The sequence below is a fragment of the Colobus angolensis genome, unplaced genomic scaffold, assembly GCF_000951035.1.
Source record: "Colobus angolensis palliatus isolate OR3802 unplaced genomic scaffold, Cang.pa_1.0 Scaffold11, whole genome shotgun sequence".
NCBI lineage: Eukaryota > Metazoa > Chordata > Mammalia > Primates > Cercopithecidae > Colobus > Colobus angolensis.
Genome location: NW_012112030.1, coordinates 11,328,278 through 11,349,668, shown reverse-complemented (window position 1 = coordinate 11,349,668; position 21,391 = coordinate 11,328,278). Strand labels below are relative to the sequence as shown.

Sequence of the window (21,391 nt, the reverse complement as noted above, 5' to 3'; positions counted from 1 at the left end):
TATATCTGCTGCCTAAATCTGACTTGCAATTCGTCTTTTTCTAGAGCTTGTTTAAGACAGTATTTTACCAGGTAATTTCTCCCTTTAATTCAGCTAATAGATTTGCTCATTACGTCTATAAACTTTGAAGGTCTTGGTTCTACAGCATTTCTAATTTTTAGGACTCACTACTGATCCTGGGATTCTGCCAATAGAGACTTTAATTATTTTTTGACAGACGTGTTAAAAATATGTCCTCTAGCTTGGTTCTGAGTTTTTGCTTCTTGTAGTTTCTGTTTCCTTTTATCCCAACAGACAATATCACTGTCTTTTCCCTTAGTTATCACCAGAACAATCACGGGTAGATGGCATTTAACAAATTGCAGTTGTTGCAAAACTTGCACTGAAGAACATAAGCAAAAGGGACTTTGCTGAGCCATTGTATTGTGCTAGTGATAAACTCTGCTGTCTTACAGATACCAGTTTTCCTTCCACATGTCAGCATAGACAGTAGAGTCACATCTTAATTTGAGATTAGATATTAAAGTCAGTGAGTAAAGTGAGAAAAAATCACACGGAGTTAAAACTATTCCTAAAAATTTCCCAATGTCAGCCTTAAGTCTTTATGACATGGACTCATGAATGTTAAAAAGCCGGTAATTTTTTTGCTTGGCATTTTTTCTTAAGAAGTAGAAGGCAAAGCTATTTTGAAGATGAGGTAGGGAATAACAAGTGATAAATAAATATATCTTTTTCTCTCTCTCAGCCAAAGACCTATACCTGAATTTGAGCAGGCTAAATAGGAGTATCAGTTCATTGTCCCCAAACTGAATTGCTAAATATGAGAGTACATGCTCTGGAAAAAATAGACAAGTTATGATGACATTATTAAGTAATACAGCAGAATATTACACAGTTCAATCATGAATTTGAAATTGGCATTCAGTCTCAAAATATACTCCTTCGTTGAGGATTACTTTTTTTGGTTTAAAAATATTTTTGTTATCACAAGGTAAAGAGTAAACATCAAACTCCAGCAAGAAGCTATATTGCTAATATAGCTCATAACATTGAATCTATGTCACTTGGCATCAAGGCAAGTGATTTTGCCATTCTGGGTGGCTTCTCTCAATTCAAGCCACATGAGAAGAAACAGGGAAACAATAAGAAGAAACAGGGGACAATATTACACATGATGCTTACTTGTTAACACAGTGATTGATCTGGATGGCTTGGTCACCACATTTCCATTTACCACTACCAGAGTGATTATATAATAAAGGCCATGATAACTGGCCTTAAAAACAACAGGAGGAGGCAAAGTGCTGTTGAATTCCTCAAATTCGAAGAAATAATTTTTGGATTCACCAGTTATCTTCACAACATACACAGATGCTGGACTGATGACATCTGAAGTTTCTAATGAGACAACGATGTTATTATCATCTTGGACAGTTACATGGAAAGGTGTAGCGTTCTGTTGAAAGAAAGAGAAAAAAAGAGATGGAGGTTATATTCAGATAATTGGCAATAAAGTTATACTAAGATAATTTTTACATATTATTGTATATCATAAACTAATGTTTATGATAAGCCTTATTTCTTAAAATAGAGTTACATAGGTATTTTAGCTACACAAGGAAAATCAGAAAGAGATTATCCTTCTTAGGACTAATAATTTTCTCAGGGTTTTACTTTGAGGATTTTTTTCCACTGAAGCTGCTTCCAGTTTATGGACAATGTCATGTAATAAACAAAATAAACATCTTGTGGAGGATTAAATAATGAATGAGTCATTTTGACACTCAAATTCTAGGGAAGTTCTTGGTTTCAACTGTGCTGGCAAAGTTACATGGTTTAAATAAGTACTGTTTTTACTTTAGAGGGAGTGATGCTAGAAGAACATATCAAGGCAGTTATTTCCTCTTTTTCCTCTTACCTGCTAGTTCTGAAGATTATAAAAAATTCAGGATTGAGAAACTGGTGTTGATCCTTGTCATTAAAGATTAACCAGCATCATCTCTTAAAGATGAAGGAAGCTATATTAGTGAGGAAGAGATCAGATGGAAGATCTGCAGGTGTCTACGGGATCAGCAGTTGATGGACTTTCTAAAAACTTTGCTCCAAGTCTCCAGATATATGTTTATGGACAATAAACATGTATCTGGAAAGTCATCCATGGAATTGATTAAATATTCCTCCCTGATTCTGTCTCAGGCTCCACAGGCAGAATTAATCTTTCTTTCTGGTCTCAAACAAGACTCATGTACTTTGTACCACATGCTTGTGTTTAATTTATCTTCTAGGTGTGTAGTGCCCTGGGTGAATAAGTTACTCACTGCAATGGGCCTCAAATTTCTCTTCTATAGTAGCAGGATGGAAAAATTGCTGAAACTCATTAAGAATCTACTGGGATCCAACCAGTAGGCCAGGTGCTCTATGTATAAAAATATCACATTTAATATTGAAAATAACCTCCTGATATAGGTATCGTTATTTTTAATCTCACTTTGTAGCTGAGGAAACTGAGGCTCAGAAAGATAAAGTCACTTGCCCATGGTCACAAGTACAAAAAATCAGCCTAATTATTGTTCCACATGTTAAGTTGTCTTCATCTCCTAACTTACTTTCCTAACACCGAGTCTGTCACATAACACATAACTGGTAAGTTTCTGTTACATCAATGTAGGAATGGCTGATTGAATGAATGATATATGGGCATTTGCCTCTAACAAATTACTCAATTTATTGATTTTGGTTTTATTATTCTTATTTTTAATTGATACATAACAATTTTACTTCTTTGTGGGGTACCGTGTAATATTTTGATACATATATACATTGTGTAATGAGCAAATCAGGGTAATTAGCTTATCAACCACATCAAATATTTATCATTTCTTTGTGTTGGGAACATTCAAAATCCGCTCTTCTAGCTATTTGAAAATACACGATAAAGTGTTAATATAGTCCCCCTATAGTACTATAGAGCATTAGAACTTATTCTTCCTGTCTAGGTATACTTTTGCATCCCTTAACCAGCCTTTGGCTGTCCCCCTCTCTCTCCCTTCCTTGACTCTAGTAATGACTTCTGCTAGAGCAACTTGCAAGTTTTTTTTTTTTTTTTGCATTCACATGTGAGTTAAAAATGTGGTATTTATCTTCCAGTGCTTGGGTTATTTCACTTGATGTAATGTCCACTTGTGGTGGCAAATGACAGAATTTCCTTTTTATTTTAAGGCTGAATGATATTCCATATATAGATATATATATACACACACACATAATCTTTTCCTTATCCATTCACCCTCTGATGGACACTTAAGTTGATTTTGTATCTTGTCTCCTGTGAAGACTGCTGCAATAGACATGGGAGTGCAGAGAAATCATCAACATACTGATTTCCTTTCCTTTGGATAGATACCCAGTAGTGGGATTGCTGGATCATATGGTAGTTCTATTTTTAGGTTTTTGAGGAACCTCCATACTATTTTCCATAATGGTTGAACTAATTTACATTTCCACCAACAGTTTAACTTATTGATTTTAGTTTCTCACATATTTTCAGCAACCAAATGAAGCACACAGTATACATCACTACTCTCCAAGAGGCTTTATAGACCAAAAAATGTACCGACTTTTTCTTCTTATTTTATTTTTTAGAAATCCAGTGTTTACAGGCCCTAGTACTTATAAAGAATGTCTGGCATAAACAAATTTAATTCTGTCTTAACACTGAATAGACTAAATTGTGTTCCCGATAATCTCATCATATTGGACCATAAGTCCTCTAAGGTCAGGAACTGCAGGTTATTTCCAGCTGCATTTCCAGCTCTAGGATCAGTACCTGGTATATGCTAAGTGCTTTTGATGTGGGTGATCCTAGGCAGATTTCTGTAATACGAGCTAGGCATTGAGAATGAACTTTTAAAATGTCCCTTTATTGGACTATGTCATGTAATAAACAAAATAAACATCTGGTGAAGGAGTCAATAATGAATGAAAGTCGTTTTGACACTTAGGTTCTAGGGAAGTTCTTGGATTCAGCTATGCTGGTGAAATTACAAGTTTTGAAAAAATATGAGTGAGGCTGCGGCGTCCTAGAAAAATTCTAGGAGAATATATCAAGGCAGTTTATTCCAGACACATGGGCATGTTTCTAACATTGAGCAATGTACTTCTGGGATCAAACACAAAATATGAGCCATGCTATATTGCCAGTGGTCCAGGTGGAATTGTGAGGCTAGCCTAAAGTTCATAAGAGCATTTCACTGTTTGGGCAAGAAGGATAAAACATAAGCAAACAGAAAAATAACAGAAAAAGTATTTAATGTGTTGCCTATACATGGAGCTTAACAAATGCTAGCTCTTTCCCTTCTCCATTACCCTTTTCTTTCTTTCGAATTATGCTTCTGCAAGTTCTGCTTCAGTTATGGCCATGAAAGTTCCTCTCTGACTGTTCCTCCAGCAAATAATAACCATACACTCTGGACAAATTACCAAATAAACAACTAAAAACTGAATCATGAACAAAGCAGAGATTTTGGAGGGAAGTTGACACTTGGCAGAAGGTATTGGCACAGAATGAGTTATTTTTCTATCTATCTATCTATCTATCTATCTATCTATCTATCTATCTATCTATCTATCTATCTACCTATCTATCTATCTATGTCTGTGTGTCTGTCCATCCATCCATCCACCCACCTGTCTGTCCATCCATCTTCTATCTCAGCTTATAGCCAGAGGGCAGAGGCTTCACTCAGCACAGTGTGAGATAGCTGAAACTCTGACAAAATCTCAGTCTTTCTGGCCTGAGGCAAAAGATAAGAGAATCTTGGCAACCACCACTAATGGAAAGTGAGTGGGTAATGAAAAGGAGTGAGCCAAAACGAGGGGGTCCTAAAGTCTGTCCAAACCTCAGGCTGATTCCTGAGCCATTCATGGGGTGGTCAGGCTGCAGGTAGCCCAGCCAAAGCTAAAAGAGTGGTCCGAAGGTTCAAGCTGCCACCCACGAAAAAGCATGTGTAGTTTTCATCCAACCAAGTGAATTTCTTGCTAAGACAAAAATATTAGTTTAATCATGAAACGTAAATATTAGTCTTTATAACATAATACTCACAATATTCAAGAAATCGTCCAAAATTAGTCCATATACAAAGATCCAAGAAAATGTGACAAATTTTCAAGAGAAAATTCAAGTTTGGGATGTAGCCAAGTACTTTAAATCAGATATTATAACTATGCTTAATAAACTAAAAGTATGCTCATAATGAATGAAAGAGTAGAAAATTTCACCAGAGAAATAGAAACAAAAAAATAGTAATTCTAGAACCGAACATAGCTCTATGTTATTCAAAGGCCTTTTATAAAAAAAATCAAGAGAATCTTTGCAATATAGACATACTTGGTTTCATCCTCAGTCATTTAGTCCTAGCCAATGTCCTGAAGAATATAGCCACACAACCGAAACGAATTTAAAAATATTTAGGGCTCAAGTAGTGTGCTGCTTTTACACCAAGACTGAGAGAAGACCCCTTGCCTCATGGGTGCCTGGTCTGCCCGCACATTCAGCCACAGTGAACAGGACCGTGGTGATCGTCATACTCATCTAAAGAGGAGAATAGTGCAGGGCTAGGCTTCTGCATCAGGGTGAGACCAAGGCCAGATGTGCCCTACCTCCCTGCCTCCTGAAATCTCCCTCCCTGCTACCCCGTACTGATGGCATCACTCATCAAGACCAGTGTATTCTGCTACAGTCTTGTCCTTCTGCTGAGGGAGAGAAATCTGCTCCTATCTGAGCAAGGACTTGGAGAACTTCCCTTCTAGGTTCCTTTTAGGAGAGCAAATGCTCTTAGATGAAAAGATGAGATGGGCTTTGCTCCACCTACAACCTTCTCTCCCCTTCCTTCTCTTTGAAGAAAAGATCAAGAAACCTAGTATCTCCAGTGGAGGCAAGGGAGGCTGTCTATGAAATACTGGGGAGGACAACACATAAAAGGAAAAAGTCATTATTAGACGGTAGCAATTGAGGCACAGGCTGCTGTCTGTCCAGCTGGCTGACTACATGGTAATGAAGGGCAGACCCCCTCCCCTGCTAGGTTGAGGTGCTGTCCATTCTCCCCCTCTTCCTCAGTTAACCCCAGAGCTTCCAATACCATGCCAGGGTTTGAGTGCCCGTCTAGAGGAAGGGCTTGTTCTATACTCAAATTGATTCCCAGGGGCTCTTTCTGAAGAAGCAAAAGGGGCTGGGGACGGGAGTGTCTGAAGGTTAAGATGGCAACAGATGTCTTTTTCCCCTTCATAAATAAGTTTTAAATTCTTACCCTCACCATCTCAGGCTTTACATATGGAAACACTAGAATAGAGGGGTTGGGGGGTTGGGAATCTTCTGTTCCTCCTCAGAGTGGGTGAACGTGAGAGAAGGTGTATTTTTAAAAATTAAATTTAATAATAGGCTACTATAACCTCCTTTTGCCTGTGGTTGTGACCTGTGCCTGTTGGCCCTTTTCTGCCAATAGGGTGAACAAAATTCTCTAACTGTTTCTTCTCCCTTCCCCATACCCACATTAAACACACATGCACAAAGGTTCCTAATGCTTAAAAAGAAAAAATGATCTTAGATTATTACCTGTATAATGTAAATCGGGATTAACACCAATGCACATTAAGACCTGACTAAGTCAGGATCATTCACCTGTAGAATTTTTTAAAGACAGTTGACATTTTCAACCATAGCATTTTGTCAACTAAGATTTGAAATTAATAGACTTCTATTAGTAATTCAAGCAACTGTCGGTACCCTTAATATGACTAGAAAGGTCCAGGTTGCTATCATAGATGCATGATCTCTTTTCCCTTACTATACTTTCTTGTAAAACCTATTAGCTAAGGATCACAGACATCCTAGCCTCCTGCACCAAATCTAGAAGTATTGCATTGTTGATGGTTCGTGGCCCTATGTGCAGTCTGCTGTTGTACCCATACCCTCCAACTTTGCTCTGTCAGTGTCCCAAGGGGGTGTCGAATCAATAGTGGGTGTGAACAATGAATTGAGAATGTGGGGAACAATTTTCTTGGACATCAGAAGCACAGAGCAGCTTGGTCAGGGTTGTCCCCTGCTTGGTGGAGCAGGGCGGTGCCAGCAGTCCGAAGCCCTGAGCAATGCACATGGGTGAGGAACATTTGTTGATGAGTGTATAGTGTGGTGCTGGGTCACAGGTGTGCAAGAGATACCCATGCACCCAGAGGTTCCAGGCCTCAAAGGTAGATGGGATGCCCTCCCATCCCTGTGATGGTGTCATGGAGGCTATCAGCACGACGTGTGCTTATGATGGACAGGCCCAAAGTGCAGCGGGGACACTTGACAGTCTAGTGAAGTCATCAGCTCCTGTTCTGGTGGGCTACTTTGCCCAAGGGTGCACCTGTTCCTGCCACTTCGTTCCCACTTGTGCTCTGAAGCTAACTCCTGCTGCTCCTGAATGCCCCCATACCCTTGCTGCTACAGCTGACCCGATGGAGTTGGATCCTCGGTTTACTAGGCACACCAATTCTTCCTCTAGCATCATCAGCTTACTTTAGTGTGGGGAATATAATGTATTTCCTAAGGAAAGCAAAGAGCCCTCCCTCTAGCCTTCCTAAGCAAAACAAAGAGCCCTCCCTTATCTCACAGTGAATACATTGCCAGGATCAAGCAGGGAACACAAGTAATATGTAGGTTGGCCTCAACATCTTCTGCCTCCTCATCTTCCCTTCCTCTTAAGGAAAATTCATCAGGATTGAAATACTTCTAAAATTCTGGCACAACAACAACAACAAACAAATTAGACCCCAATTCTTAAGTGCACCTGAGGTCTCCAGCAATACTTCTTAAACTTCTCATTTTCCCCTATCATAGTGCCCTTCTCTCTTTAAACTTCTCTCTCTGCAAATTTTATCTTTTCTTGTCTTCTATCCTTTTGCTTTCCTTAGAATCTTCTATAGACAGACTTTACAAGAGGGTATCTGGAACAACTGGGATGTCCTCATTGGATAGAGAAGACTTGGGAACGAGGTAAAGAAAGAGTAATCACACCCATGATAGAAGTTACTAATTGAAATACTCATTTAGTCGATACAAATTAAGAACCTACTAAGAATCACACAGTCTGCTAAGTACTGGGGATCCAAAATCCTGCCTCCAGGCGCTGCAAGTTTGTTGGTGGTCAGTGGTTGTTTACTTATGAAATGCTTAGTGAATGGGGAATCCTGATTATAAATACGCTTTCAAATTAACTGAGAGCTGATGAAAAAATCCTTTTACTTTTAACCTATTGGAAAATTTGCCAAAGTGTTTCATTTTTCATGGTAATGTTTTTTATACTAAGTATATTTTAGGATTTATTTGGAATCTCAGAATTTTTGTATCTCAAAGACCTAAAAATAATGATCCTTACTAACAAATCTTACTGTCAACAAATATAAATAGAAATCATATAGATATTGTGCTTCATATCTGAAAGTTGCATTTTTAGGAGAAAATGTTTACTCATATTTCCTTATTATTCACTTTTCACATAGATAGTACTGTTTGGTGCATAATGGGAAAGTCTATTAAGCAAAATGTAGACAACTCAGGCACTGAGTATCCAGTAGCATTGAAATCTGGCTTTTAGTTCTTATTGATTATAGCGGGTGATTCACTAACTCAGAAAACAATAAGTTTATAAGCATCAAATATGTAATTAGCAATACTTTTTTCCCTGTGTTTTAGCAGCCAATAACAGAAGGTGGTTGTGATAATAAGAAAAGGAGTAAATAGACTCAATTTTGTAAAGTGTTTAAGAAATATATGTCTAATGTGTGTCATGATGCTTCCTAGGCAGTAAAACCATCCAGAGAAAGGGACTAATCTTCCAAATGCTAACGACAGCTTTGGGGATGATTGTATCAGCCATGAAAATAAGCATTGGCCCGTGCACTCCCAGGTTGCCAAAAATAAATCAGAGTGGGCTAATCAGATTCAGCTGGTGCAACTAATGAGAGGAAGGCAGCAGGCCAAGTGAGATCTAGGCAGTGCGCCTAAAAGAAGTGTCGTCTGTGCTCTTGCTTTCTACTCTGTCGTCTTTACCTTAGCTTTTCCTGGAATCTATGTTCAGGAGAAAATTTCGAGAGTACGCTGCAGGCACGTAATCCCTGCTGAGAAGTAGAGCAGGAAGGAACAGTTAAAAGTAATAGAAATTGATCTGATAAATGTAGGAAAGTCCGATGCTGATTTACTTGGTCACTGTAAAAAAAAATGTAAAACTTTTTTGAGACAAAATAATAGTATTGCTTGACTCTGCAGGAAAAATATTTTTGCTGAAATTTCCTTTACATAACAAATTTAATATAGTGATTTCTCTGGTCCAGCTCTCATTGTACGCTTGAGAGAACAGTGGTGCAAATGTCATACAGCTAATGGATGTCAGGACGAGGTCTAGGATCCATGTATCCTTATGCCTCTTGGTACTTATCTTTCCATAACCGGTGGGGCCAGCTAACTGAGGCAGCAAAAGGGGGCTGGGCACTTGGCTTCAGCACGAAGGGGGAGCCCAGGTGCCTGTGACCTGTTCTAGAAGCAGTCTTCGGGGAGAGAAGCTTCTGGAGACAGAGTGGGTAGCCCTGAAGAGGTAACTAACACAGGACGAGTCCCTGGGCTGTGGGACAAGGACCAAAACTAGCCAGAGATATGTACCAGTCAGAATCAAAGGAAATCACCCGCCATCATTGACATATAGAGCACTATTGTCTATAATCCCCTCATCTGGACCACGCTATGTGCTCATTTGTTTATATATGTTTTTTCTTTTACTCCTCACAGCAATCCTTAGAAACCAGTGTTATTATCTCCATTTTACCCAGACAGGTTAAATAATTTGCTTAAGAGCAAGGCAACAGACTTGAGATCAGAAGGCCTGGGTTTCTATTCTGCCTCTGTAGCCTTTTACCTGTGAGAACTAGGGGAAGTCCAAGGATCTCTTAACTTTGTCTTCTTAAATTATAAAATAGGGCTAATTCCTGAAACTCATGGAATTTTTGGGAGGATTAAATGTCTTCTGTAAAAATGCTAACACTGTGAACTCAACAAATACTACTTGTGTTTCAAAGATTATTGTGTTATATTTTAGTTTTGAGTCACTCAATGTCTTTCTTTTCTTTTTTTTTTTTTTTTTGAGGTGGAGTCTCACTCTGTCGCCCAGGCTAGAGTGCAGTGGCACCATGTCAGCTCACTGCAACCTCTGTCTCTCAGGTTCAAGCAATTCTCCTGCTTCAGCCTCCTGAGTAACTGGGATTACAGGTGCCCACCACCATGCCCGGCTAATTTTTGTATTTTTTAGTAGAGATGGGGTTTCACCATGTTGACCAGGCTGGTCTCGAACTCCTGACCTCAGGTGATCTGCCCGTCTCAGCCTCTCAAAGTGTGGGATTACAGGTGTGAGCCACTCGATGTCTTTTAAATTATAGCAGTTCCATAAACATTTATTTAACTAACTTCCAAACACTACGGAATTCTGTAATTACGTTCACTGGATGTTTTGTTCACAGAGCACTGGAGAGCTATCCATTTGTTAATTCAAGAACACACAGGCATGAGCTAAGTGGCAACCAGGCACCAGGCATCATGCTAGGTGAAAGCAGAGACACATGAGTCAGATGGGTACTTGCACTCTAGGAGCTCACTCTGTAGTGAGAGACAAACTCAAAAACTCAAATACACAGTTAGGATCTGAAGTGTTATTAGTTATTGAATTTCAATAACAGTCCAGATGACACCTACTCTTCTGCCTGTCTGAAATTCTATCTGAGCTTGCACCTTCTTATGGGACACTGCTTCTTTCCCACTCTCAATCTAATGAGGTCCTGACGAGGGTTGCTAATCATGCTACCCCGTCACTGGGTCTGAGCAGGTACCTTGAAGCAGTCTAGGGGAATCATGGCACCTGGTCCCCTTCCTGTGATGCTCATGTGGACGAAGCCAGGCCATCCAGAGTGGTTCCTCTGAAGTTTTATAACTAGAATTCATGGGAAGGAGCTCTTGTTCCTTTCTGGCTTTAAGTATGAATGAATGCAGAGCTGAAGTGTTTGTCATTCCTGCCCCATGAAGATAGTTGCTGGTGGTAGACTCCCTGGTTTGGTCTGAGGCCCTGGTCACACTCATCCAAAGACCCAGTCACTGTGCAGTTTGGTGACACGAGTGAATAAATCCCAACATATTCTTTTATTTGTTTGATCTAGACTTCCAAGATTTGCATCCAAATATCCTGGCCAATACAAGAAAACTGTTCAGTGCCACGGACATGTAGACAAGAACGCCCTCAATTCTGCTTCTGCAGATGGGTGTGAGGGAAGGCTTCAGGGAGCAAGCGATGTTTGAAAGATGCTCATGAGTTTGCCAGGGGAACACAGGTCAGAAAAGTCACTTGTTAAGAGGGAAGAACATCCAGAGACCGCTAGAGTGTTTAGATCAACGGAGGATGCTCAGAATAGAGTGCTGGTGGCCCAAGACCAAGATGTGCCTTGCTAAGGAGTTTGGCCATTTTTTAGGCCAAAGGAAATCATGAACTGTTGTAATGCAGGAAAGTGATATGATTCGATTACAGTTTAGCAAGACTTATATAATTAGGAGTATGCAGAATAACAGGCCGACTGGGCTGATGTAAGGCCAATAGACAGTAAAGAGGGTGTTGCAATAGGTCAGACAGGTAAGATGCTGAGTCAGAGCCAGTGCTGGCTGCACCAAATCAGACTGTGTGACGTACATCCACAGCATGGTCAGTGCTCCAGCTGGCAACCCAATAAATGATCAGACTTAGTAAAATCCTGCTGTGCTCAGGTTACCACCTAGGAAGGAATAGGCTGCTCAGTTCTTTTAAATAGTAATATTAATGATGTTTGGTGCTTACATAGCACTTATGGCCATGATTCTCTGCAGACATTACGTAATGCATCCACTAAACATCCTTCCTGTCCAGCTACCAGGATACCTTTTCCACCCAGGTATTCTTTCTTTTCAGTTCCTTCAGGAAAATCAGAGTCCCAGAGCTACACTTGCCAGGTTCCTTCTGACACTTGGCTAGAATTATTCACGGCTCTCAGAAATTGTCAGAGCAGATTTTGACTGTTGATCTCAAAGGCCAGGGACGGCCTCTCTCTACTCTTCCATTATTTATGCAGCCATTCTTCAGATATATTTTGGGCAACAAGCATGCATCAGAAACTGAGCAGAACACTGGGGATACCCTCTACTTGGGAGTAAAGAGGAAAACATGAGTTAGGAGCCTTTGCCCTTCCTAGAATTGTGTCTGACCAATAATAATAGCAATGATGATAATAAGGATGATGATGATGACATAACAAAGAACATCCACATATATCATACTTATTGTGTGCCAGAAACTTTCCTGAAGCTCATATGGCAGGTTCTTAAATGCTTGTTGAATTAGAATATTTACAACCGGCTATGTAATACTAGACTTTTTAATATGTATCCTAAATGTATCTCTTCAGATACAGTATGCCAGTTCTCTACTCCTGCGGGATTTGGTGCCTGAGCCCAGTGCATGCTCAGTCTTTCCTGTGTTAAATGGTCAGATGCAGGCTGGAATGCAGTGGCTGGATCTTAGTAAGTAGATCTCGGTAAGCCTCCCAAGTAGCTGGGACCACAGGCATGCACCACCAAGTCTGCTTATTTTTTTGTATTTTTTGTAGAGACGGGGTTTCACCATGTTGTCCATGCTGGTCTCAAACTCCTAAGCTCAAGCAATCTGCCTACTTCAGCCTCCCAACATTCTTTATGGTTTCAGAATGAAGAAGACTCATCTCTTTGCTTGTTATTTGGTAAAGGGACTCCCAACTCCCTATTACTGTCAGGCAGGTAATATACATGTGAGAGGCAGCCAGGTATAAGAGGATACAAATGATGGAATGTTAGCAAACTGGAGGGTACATGCATTGTTTAAGAGCATCATTAAAAAGCACAATTACAACAAAATAAACCCCTGCTGGCCAAAGAAAATACATTGGCAGGTCAGCCCCAGCCTGTAGGCTGCCAGATTACAACCCTTGAATTCCTTGCACTGCCATTTCCTTGACCATTACTCATCTTTTGTCCTTCAGTTTCTAAATCATACACTATTTTCTTGGCCCAACCAGAGTGTAGGTGACACCTAAAGTCTGTCACCAGTTAAGCATTAATTTAAAATAAATGCAAATGATATTTTCTTATCAAGTTGCCATATGTGTGTGCATGTGTATAATGACAGTTCAATATATATAATAATGTAACAATTATTTCCTGACTTCTAAAATGAACTCAGACTGGAAGCTCTGCACAACTCTTAATTTTGGAGATTAAATAAAACACGCTTGAGGAAAGAATTCAACTGGCCAGTTTTAAGTGAAAAGAAACTGTTGTGCCAAAGAGATGTGCCAAGATTTTATGTGATATGTAGGGTAACACTAATAGTCATATATCACATTTTATATTTTAGAAAGCACTTTCAAATATATTTTCTCCCTTGATTCTCAGAACATTCCATTAAGTTATTATCTCAATTCACAGAAGCAGAAACTGAGGTTCAAGAAATTTAATGGATTTCTCGAGGCTACCCTATTATATCGTGGAGGAGACAGCACTCAAGGCAATTCTTATAACCACAGATTTTGTGACTCTATTATACTACAGTCCCCAGACTGTGAGATCCTGGAGCCACGATGATTTCCCAAATGCTGCCTTTCACATCTGTACTTAATTGGTGGCAAATTCCCTCAGCACAAACTGTGATTGACTTCTTTCAAAATAGGCTTCATAAATGCTCAAAAAGTGTAGCATCATGAAAAAAACAGAAATTTTGGAAACACAGAGACCCAGGTTCAAATCCCACTCAAGTGACAGGCTCTCGTTTTTATTCTTTTAACCTCAGTTATTTAAGGTAAATCATGGAAATACTAAAAGCCTATTATGACAGTTTTTTGGGGGGTTAGGGACAAATGAAATCATATGTACAAATTTTCTATCCAAGGACCGGATATTTAGGAGATCCTCCAAAAACAATGACTAATGTTTCTACACAATTTGTGATCTGTTTTCTCATTGATTTTCTTTGAGACGTATACATTTTAGAAGCTGTATTTTTTTTTTTTTTTTTGTCAGGATGCTAACGCCATGATTCCTAATTGGTTCAACAACTATTCTGACTTTCAGTCTATTTATTCAGTAATCAGTATTACTTCTATTTGTGGCATCACGAACAAGAGCAGCCAGTATTTCTTTTTCTCATTTTGCCTGCAAATAACAGCCTGAGCTCACCTGTTTTACAGCTCACCTGTTTGATGGAAGGTTACCATGGGAACAGTTTTAGGGCCTACTGTGCTGAGAAGTTTAAAGACTTGGAAGCTGTGCTTGGCTGGTGACTGACTGGGTAGGGGGTCGACCCACAACCCAGCAACCCATAAAAATACATTTGTTCTCAACAGTTCAGTGATCAGGCAAATTCCAAAACTGTGCCAAATTCTTCTGGCATAATTTGTTATGAAAAACAGCGGTTCCTGACAGGTTCGTTTTGCCTCTGAAACAAGTTTTATTTTCATAAAATGAAGCACCCACAAATATCATTCTGCCTGATTTTATTATTTCCCATCCTTCTTTTCCATGCTTACTGGTATTTCGAGTTTGAAAATGGTTTTTCCGCAGCAAGTTGTGAAAATGTAGCTGTCCCACTTATTGAAAGATCATGTGAAAGACGGTGGTGCTAATCATTTATTTTGGAATGGATGAGTTCCGTCAAATTTCCCCACAGGCATGAAATGTCAATTCAGCTGTGACACCAGTTAATTAAATCCTGATGATAGCGAACAAGAGTGCAGCCTACTTACGAAGCTCACAGCATATTTAGGCAGTACACTTGTGACCTTTTGTACGTACTGCCCTTTAACTCCCCTTCTTGTTGAGTTGTTAATATCAGCAACAACAAAATTGTCAGAGCTTTAAAGCAAATAGTTTATTGAGCCCTCCACCTTCACTAAGGTTTTCTGGGTCTTCTGAAAGACTGATCCCTATATATGCAGAATAAATTAAAGCCCATAAGTTAAGGGAGATTTAGGGCAATACTTTACACAGATGCTTGACTCAACGTTTACTTTCAGATAGTTTTTAACAATTAAGTGCCTGCTGTATGCTTCTTGCTAAGAACGTGATAGTTAAGACAAGAAATCTGGTTTCTGTCCTAGTAGTGTTTTCAGTTTGTGGAGAGAGAGAGGAAATACATTATTTTAAATAACTAGATAACTGCAAGTGGAGAAAGTATTGTTAAGAAATACCTGATGATCAAGCAGCTCCTAGCAGGTGGCTCTAGCCTAGAGTAAGTGCTAGTTAGGGAGAGACCTATGGGCTGGTAAGAGTGGACCTGATGATGAGTTGGAGAAAGAACAGGACCTAAGGACAGTGCATATGAAGGCCTGGGTGCTAGAGAAAGCACAGTGTGGATGAGAAACCAAAACAACATTAGAATGGCCAGTAGAGGAGACGTCATGGGAAACTTTGTAGACCCTTCTAAAAAAGAGGCTTCATGCTAAAGGCAATGGGAAGCCACTTACGGGTTATTTGGCAGGGAAGTGGGATGATCTGATTTACATTATGTAATAGAAGCAAAAAGTTTATGATGTTACTTGCTGGCTCTAGAATTCCTACTGGGGGTGGAAACTTTTATTGGAAAAATACTTGGTAACTAACAACTTGGGATAGAAGGAAATACTAATGGTGTGAGTTGAGGAACCCAGGCAAACAAACAAAAACCAGACATCCAAACTGGGATTCAAATCACAAAGGATTTGAATAAAGAATAAAGAAATCTGGAATAAAGAAAGGGTATAAGATAAGAGCCCCCAAGATGGTATGATGCTGGAACGAAGAAGAGGCAATCTGCCAGTGGAAACATCCAGATGGTGAGGAAGGCAGAGGACGTTCAAGACTGGAAATACCTAACGCACCATTGGAGTTCACATTATGAATAGCAAATAGTTCTCCATCTCTCTGAGTCCCAATGTTCACTAAAGTCGGCTATGCTCACAAGTGCTTTGTATGAGTGGATCATCCATGGATGGATTGTAGAAGGGGCTGAGCAGTATTTGTGGAAACTGGCTCCTGAGGGAAGAAGAATTTATAAGAACGAATGTTTATACCAAGTTAACAAAAACTTCAAGGGGGATTTGGATTTCCATCAAAGTGGAATGAGACTTTAAGCCAGTCTTAAAACTCAAGGGGCATTAAGAAGGTCCCTCTGGTTAGAGTATGGCTAACTGGTTGGTGAGTATAGGCAGCAGTGGATGTGACTACATTAGGCTAGGAGAGAAATTATGGCCACTAGGACTAGGGTGGTATCGGGGGGAATTTAGAAGGCATATCCCTTAGCACTGAGTTACTTAAGAATGGATTAGTTGTGGGCTGGTTACAGTGTTGATTCGTACACACACACACACACACACACACACACACACACACTCACCCCTACCTCACTACCATAAAAAAAACCAACTGCAGGGGAGCAGATACTAGCTGGGAAGGAGGGAGAGTGACATATATTATTAGTTCAGTTTGATGTATATAAAGTATGAGATGCCTGTGGGCATCCAAGTGCAGATGCCAAGTAGGTGATGGGATACATGGATCCAGAATTCAGAAGAGAGGTCTGAATCTAATATTTGGAAGTGATTGACTCAGAGATGAAGCTATGAGAATCAAGGAAATAGCATAGTCTGCTATGCACCTAGAGCTTGCTTTTATTAAGAGCCTACTTTGTGTTAAGTACTTTTTAGGCATTATTTCACTTAATCCTCTTAACAACTCCCTGAAGTAGATATTACTATTTGCACTTTTCAGAATAGCAGTCCAGCCTCTGAAAGATTAAGTAATATATCTAAGGCCACACAGCTTTAAGATGGTGGACATGAGAGTTAATCTCACATTCCTTTGATCCCAAAGCCTATGTATTAAAACTGATTCTACACTCCCTGCATTGCAGGTTTGTGCCACAGATGATTCCTTATTCTTTTTCAATCATGAGATATGAATATCACTTTAAGATCAGTCATTTTTATTACATGAGGAGTTACAGGGCAATCGGCTGTAGCGGAAACTGTAGTGATTTAAAGACAAATAGAGCTGAATATGATTGTTGGTTGCCTCGTATACAGACAAAATTTCTCTCAGCCTTAGGTTCTTCATCTATAAAATGGGAGAAGAACACCAACATTACAAGATTGTTGTGAGATTAAAATGAAAAAATGTAATTAAGGTGCTTGCCATAGTTTAGATGTTACACACACTATATGCTTAATTTTGATGGTTTAAAAAAGTGGAAATTATGTTTAATGCATATTACTAGGACAGTTCCCATTACAGGCATTGCAAAACTTTCTGAATAACATAAGAAACCCAACAGTCAAAAAACAAATTTAAATTTTCCCTTGCATAGGAACCCTCAACATCATGCTAAAAATCTAAAATAACCATCATACAATTTTTCAATGTGCATTTTTTCAGAAACCATGATAACTTAGATTTGCTGTTACTTGAACTAGTCACAAACATAATTGAATCAGAATGATTACTTCTTGTGTTATTAAAATAGCCTCTGACATATTCTCAATCTTTTCTATTTTTATCTTCTTCAAAATACTAGATTATGAAGCATAATAGGATTATAGTAGAACAGGATTTTGTTAAAACAATAGAATTATGAAAACAACAGGATTATGTAGAGTAATGAGCAAAATGATTTTGATTAAAAAATCTGCTTGTTAGATTGTTGTACACAGGCAAATTGTATAGCCTGAGACTCAGTTCTCTCATCTGAAAAATGGGGTTAATACATCTTTCAGCCATACTTTTGTGATGATCATATTGGATAATATTTATAAACCACCTAACATAGCTGGGTGCATTCTAAGTATCCGATAAATAGCCAGCTCTGATCATGTGAGTATTCAGCATTTTAAAACTTAGGGAAAAATAAACCATAGGGTTTCTTATTCATTACCAAATAAAAACTAAATTACTTAGCTTAGCACCCAAAACCTTCCACAATTAGCCCCCAATTTACCATCCATCTTATCTGCCACTACTTCTCTGTCACAACCTCCATGAACTCCATTAAACAGCCAAACTCCTCAGTCTCCATATGCCCTGGCTGCTTCCCTGGCTATGTCCTATTTATGCATTCCTTCTTGTTGAAATATCCTGTCCCTGCTTCAGATATCTGACACTATTCAAGTACTACTTTCTGTGAGAAGCCTTTAGGACACCCCAGAAGGAATCAGTTTCTTTCTTCCTGTAAACTCACAACCTTCTGTCTGAATCTTCGGACACATCCTTCTGTACCTGGAAACATACAGCTCTACTAATTGGCAGATTGTTCTTAGAGTAAGATGTAGAAGTGATTTTAAATGTCTCTTCTTCTTTACTAAAATCCTTCTGTCCCCAAGTTAGGTATTTATAACATCTTCTTAAACCAATATATAAAGAAGAAATATGTTCAGAATATTCATAGAAAACAGAATAAAGCTGGAACATTTTGCACATTCATCTTCATTTCACAATGTTAACTTCAAATTGTCACCATTTCTAACTTTCCAATGCATGAATAATGTGTTCAGCCAGCACTGATGCTATTTTGAATTAGAAGAAAGCTGGAACAACAATATGATATTTATGTTTTATAAATGAAGCTCAAAAATATCTTTGTCTTTGTGAACAGCTGTAAAAAGACAGTATTGAATTTACTGCACCATGTGAAAGGGTTCCATTCTTTGGAAGGATGGGCATTTATATAAATCATGCTGTACTATTTAGTGTTAAGGAAACATTATTACTTTTACTTGACATATTGAACTCGTTAATTGGCATGTCATCATTAAATATTTTCTCATTGCTTGCTACCGTATGTATTTCAGAAAGTAAAAAGTAGAAATTTAGCATCATTAAAATAATGTTTTAAAATGATTTTTATTATTAGAAAATTTTAATGGTACAAATTCTAATGACCATGTTGAAAATTTTCATAGAATTCTTTACAGAAATGTTTAAGTCTCTTTTCCCACATTTGTCTATTATTTGAAAGCCTCTGTTCATAAAGATGACTATTATTGGTGGTCTGAAACAAGCATATGATGCTAATACACAATAATCCACCCAGGTTACGAGAAACAAAATATCTCTGTTTACCAAGGTTTTATTCAATTTATAATAAAGACTAAATAAACTCAGCTGGGCGCAGTGGCTCATACCTGTAATCTCAGCACTTTGGGAGGCCAAGGCGGGCAGATCACTTGAGGCCAGGAGACCTGCCTGGCCAACATGGTGAAACCCCCTCTCTACTAAAAATACAAAAAAAAACCCAAAAAAACATTAGTTGGGCGTGGTGGCGTGTGCCTGTATTCCTAGTTACTCAGGAGGCTGAGGTGGTGATCCCTTAAACCCAGGAGGTGGAGCTTGCAGTGAGCCAAGATTGTGTCACTGCACTCCAGCCTGGGTGACAGAGTGAGATTCAGTCTCAAAACAAAACAAAAAAAAAACTTAGTAAAGTCATAGCATGCAGCATTTTCACCAGTGGCCATGTGTTGGATCCACATGATTTGAAGAAAATCAATGTTAATGTGCTTGAAGTTCTGAAACATGCCTTTCTTGTAGTCCATGTTAATTTTCCATTTGTTAACTACTTTATTTCTATTTCCTCCTCCCTGCATAAAATTCCCCTTCTCTCTTCTGCTGTGCCTCTTTTTTCTCACTTCTTCCTCTCTTTGCATTGTTTCTTACCATTTCCTTTGTGCTATGTTTAGTTAGTTCTGTATATAAAATTTCTGGGAGATTTTAGCCATTGAAGTACAGAGAATGAGACCTCACCTATTATCTATCACAGTATACAGCACAGTACTTTACTGTTTGGAACTTGAGGAATATCTGTAAAATTAAATTTATCTATCCATCCATCTACCCAGCCTACATGTTTTGAGCCTTTAACCACATATTATCATTGTGGCTGTCCAGCCTACCCCTCCTATGCCAGAATATTTTTTATTATTATTATAGTTCAGTTTCTGGGCTATTAAGGTAAAACCATATTATTGTATTGTAGAAATGAAAGAATACCTGGACAAACAAAGAAAGCTAGTAGGAGGAGAAGCATGAAGGTAAAAAGGGAGGAAGGGGGAATCAGATGGAGAGAAAGAATATAAACAAAGAATAGCTAGGAGACAATGAAGAGAGCTTGCAAATTGGGAATAAGAGTAATGTTGAATGATATAATAGTGACAGAATAAGACTGATATTTTGCATCTTTTCTGGTCATAACTCCTACCTATATAATTATTTAGTGCCTGACAAAGAGAGAAACTGATATAAATATCTCAATTGTTTCCTTATCCACCATCCATCTTCCTTTTTTTCTTCTACGACTATGTTATAACTTGTTTCTGATTTGCAGAGAATGCATTCTTAAAAAAACATAGATAAAAATCTTAATAAATCATATGTTGCTATGGGAACTAATAGAGCTTTAATATTCTCCCTTTCCATGCAGTGACTGTTCAATCACTGGGCTAAGATGATGCCACGGAGATTCAAATATTGGGTGGGAGATTGGGTGGAGACTTAGGATCTATTGATTCATAACTTTGAAGAGTTATGAATTAATAAAAGCTGAACCTTTGAGTAATTTCTAAGAATATTAAGAGATGCATGCCAGATTTCCTTTTAGGTCATAAGTATCCAGGATTTATTTTCTTTAAAATGACAATTTCTCTCAAGCCTTTCCCATTAAGTTAAGCTTTGAGAAAACAAGTCACAGACCATTTTTGGAAGAATGTAATAATATTTTATAATAATTCAATGCATTATTTTGCAAATATATTGGTGCATAATTTATAATAAATATGAATTATGTATATAGCATATAACAGTATGATTCTTTGTTTCATTGGAATAAGAAATACTATTAAACTGATGCATTTGGTTAATTGATTAATGCATCTACTTTTTTAGCTTCAAAGTGAGAAGGAGATTTTTAGTTATCAGGTAATTATAATTAAGCCCATACTGACTGCTGTAATTAAAGAGAGAACAGGATAATAACAATTGTAATAGGTAGCATATATTAAGTGAATAATAAATGCCAGGAATTTTTCTACGTGTCTTGAGTGAATTATGCCTATTCCTTAAAGCAATATTTAGAGCTTATTATTATTTAATCAACAAAGGAAGTGGGAGACAAGAATTCGCACAGGCAATTCAAGCAATTATTTTTAGTGCTTACTTGGTGTTATCTACAAGAACATGATTGTGAGCACGGGAAACGGGTCTCAGCCCACACAGAGATAAGTTACAAATAAGCAATAATAG

The 21,391-nt window shown here is 38.4% G+C and overlaps 1 protein-coding gene across 2 annotated transcripts in view; it reads right to left on the bottom strand.

The window, feature by feature from the left end:
* Nucleotides 1-21,391, bottom strand: part of PTPRO (protein tyrosine phosphatase, receptor type, O) — a 278,428-nt gene that overhangs the window by 118,732 nt on the left and 138,305 nt on the right. For both annotated transcript variants that reach the window (XM_011954422.1, XM_011954430.1), the window contains exon 2: nucleotides 1,183-1,456. In XM_011954422.1, coding sequence (XP_011809812.1) covers nucleotides 1,183-1,456 — 274 coding nt within the window. The remainder of the gene's footprint in view (nucleotides 1-1,182; nucleotides 1,457-21,391) is intronic.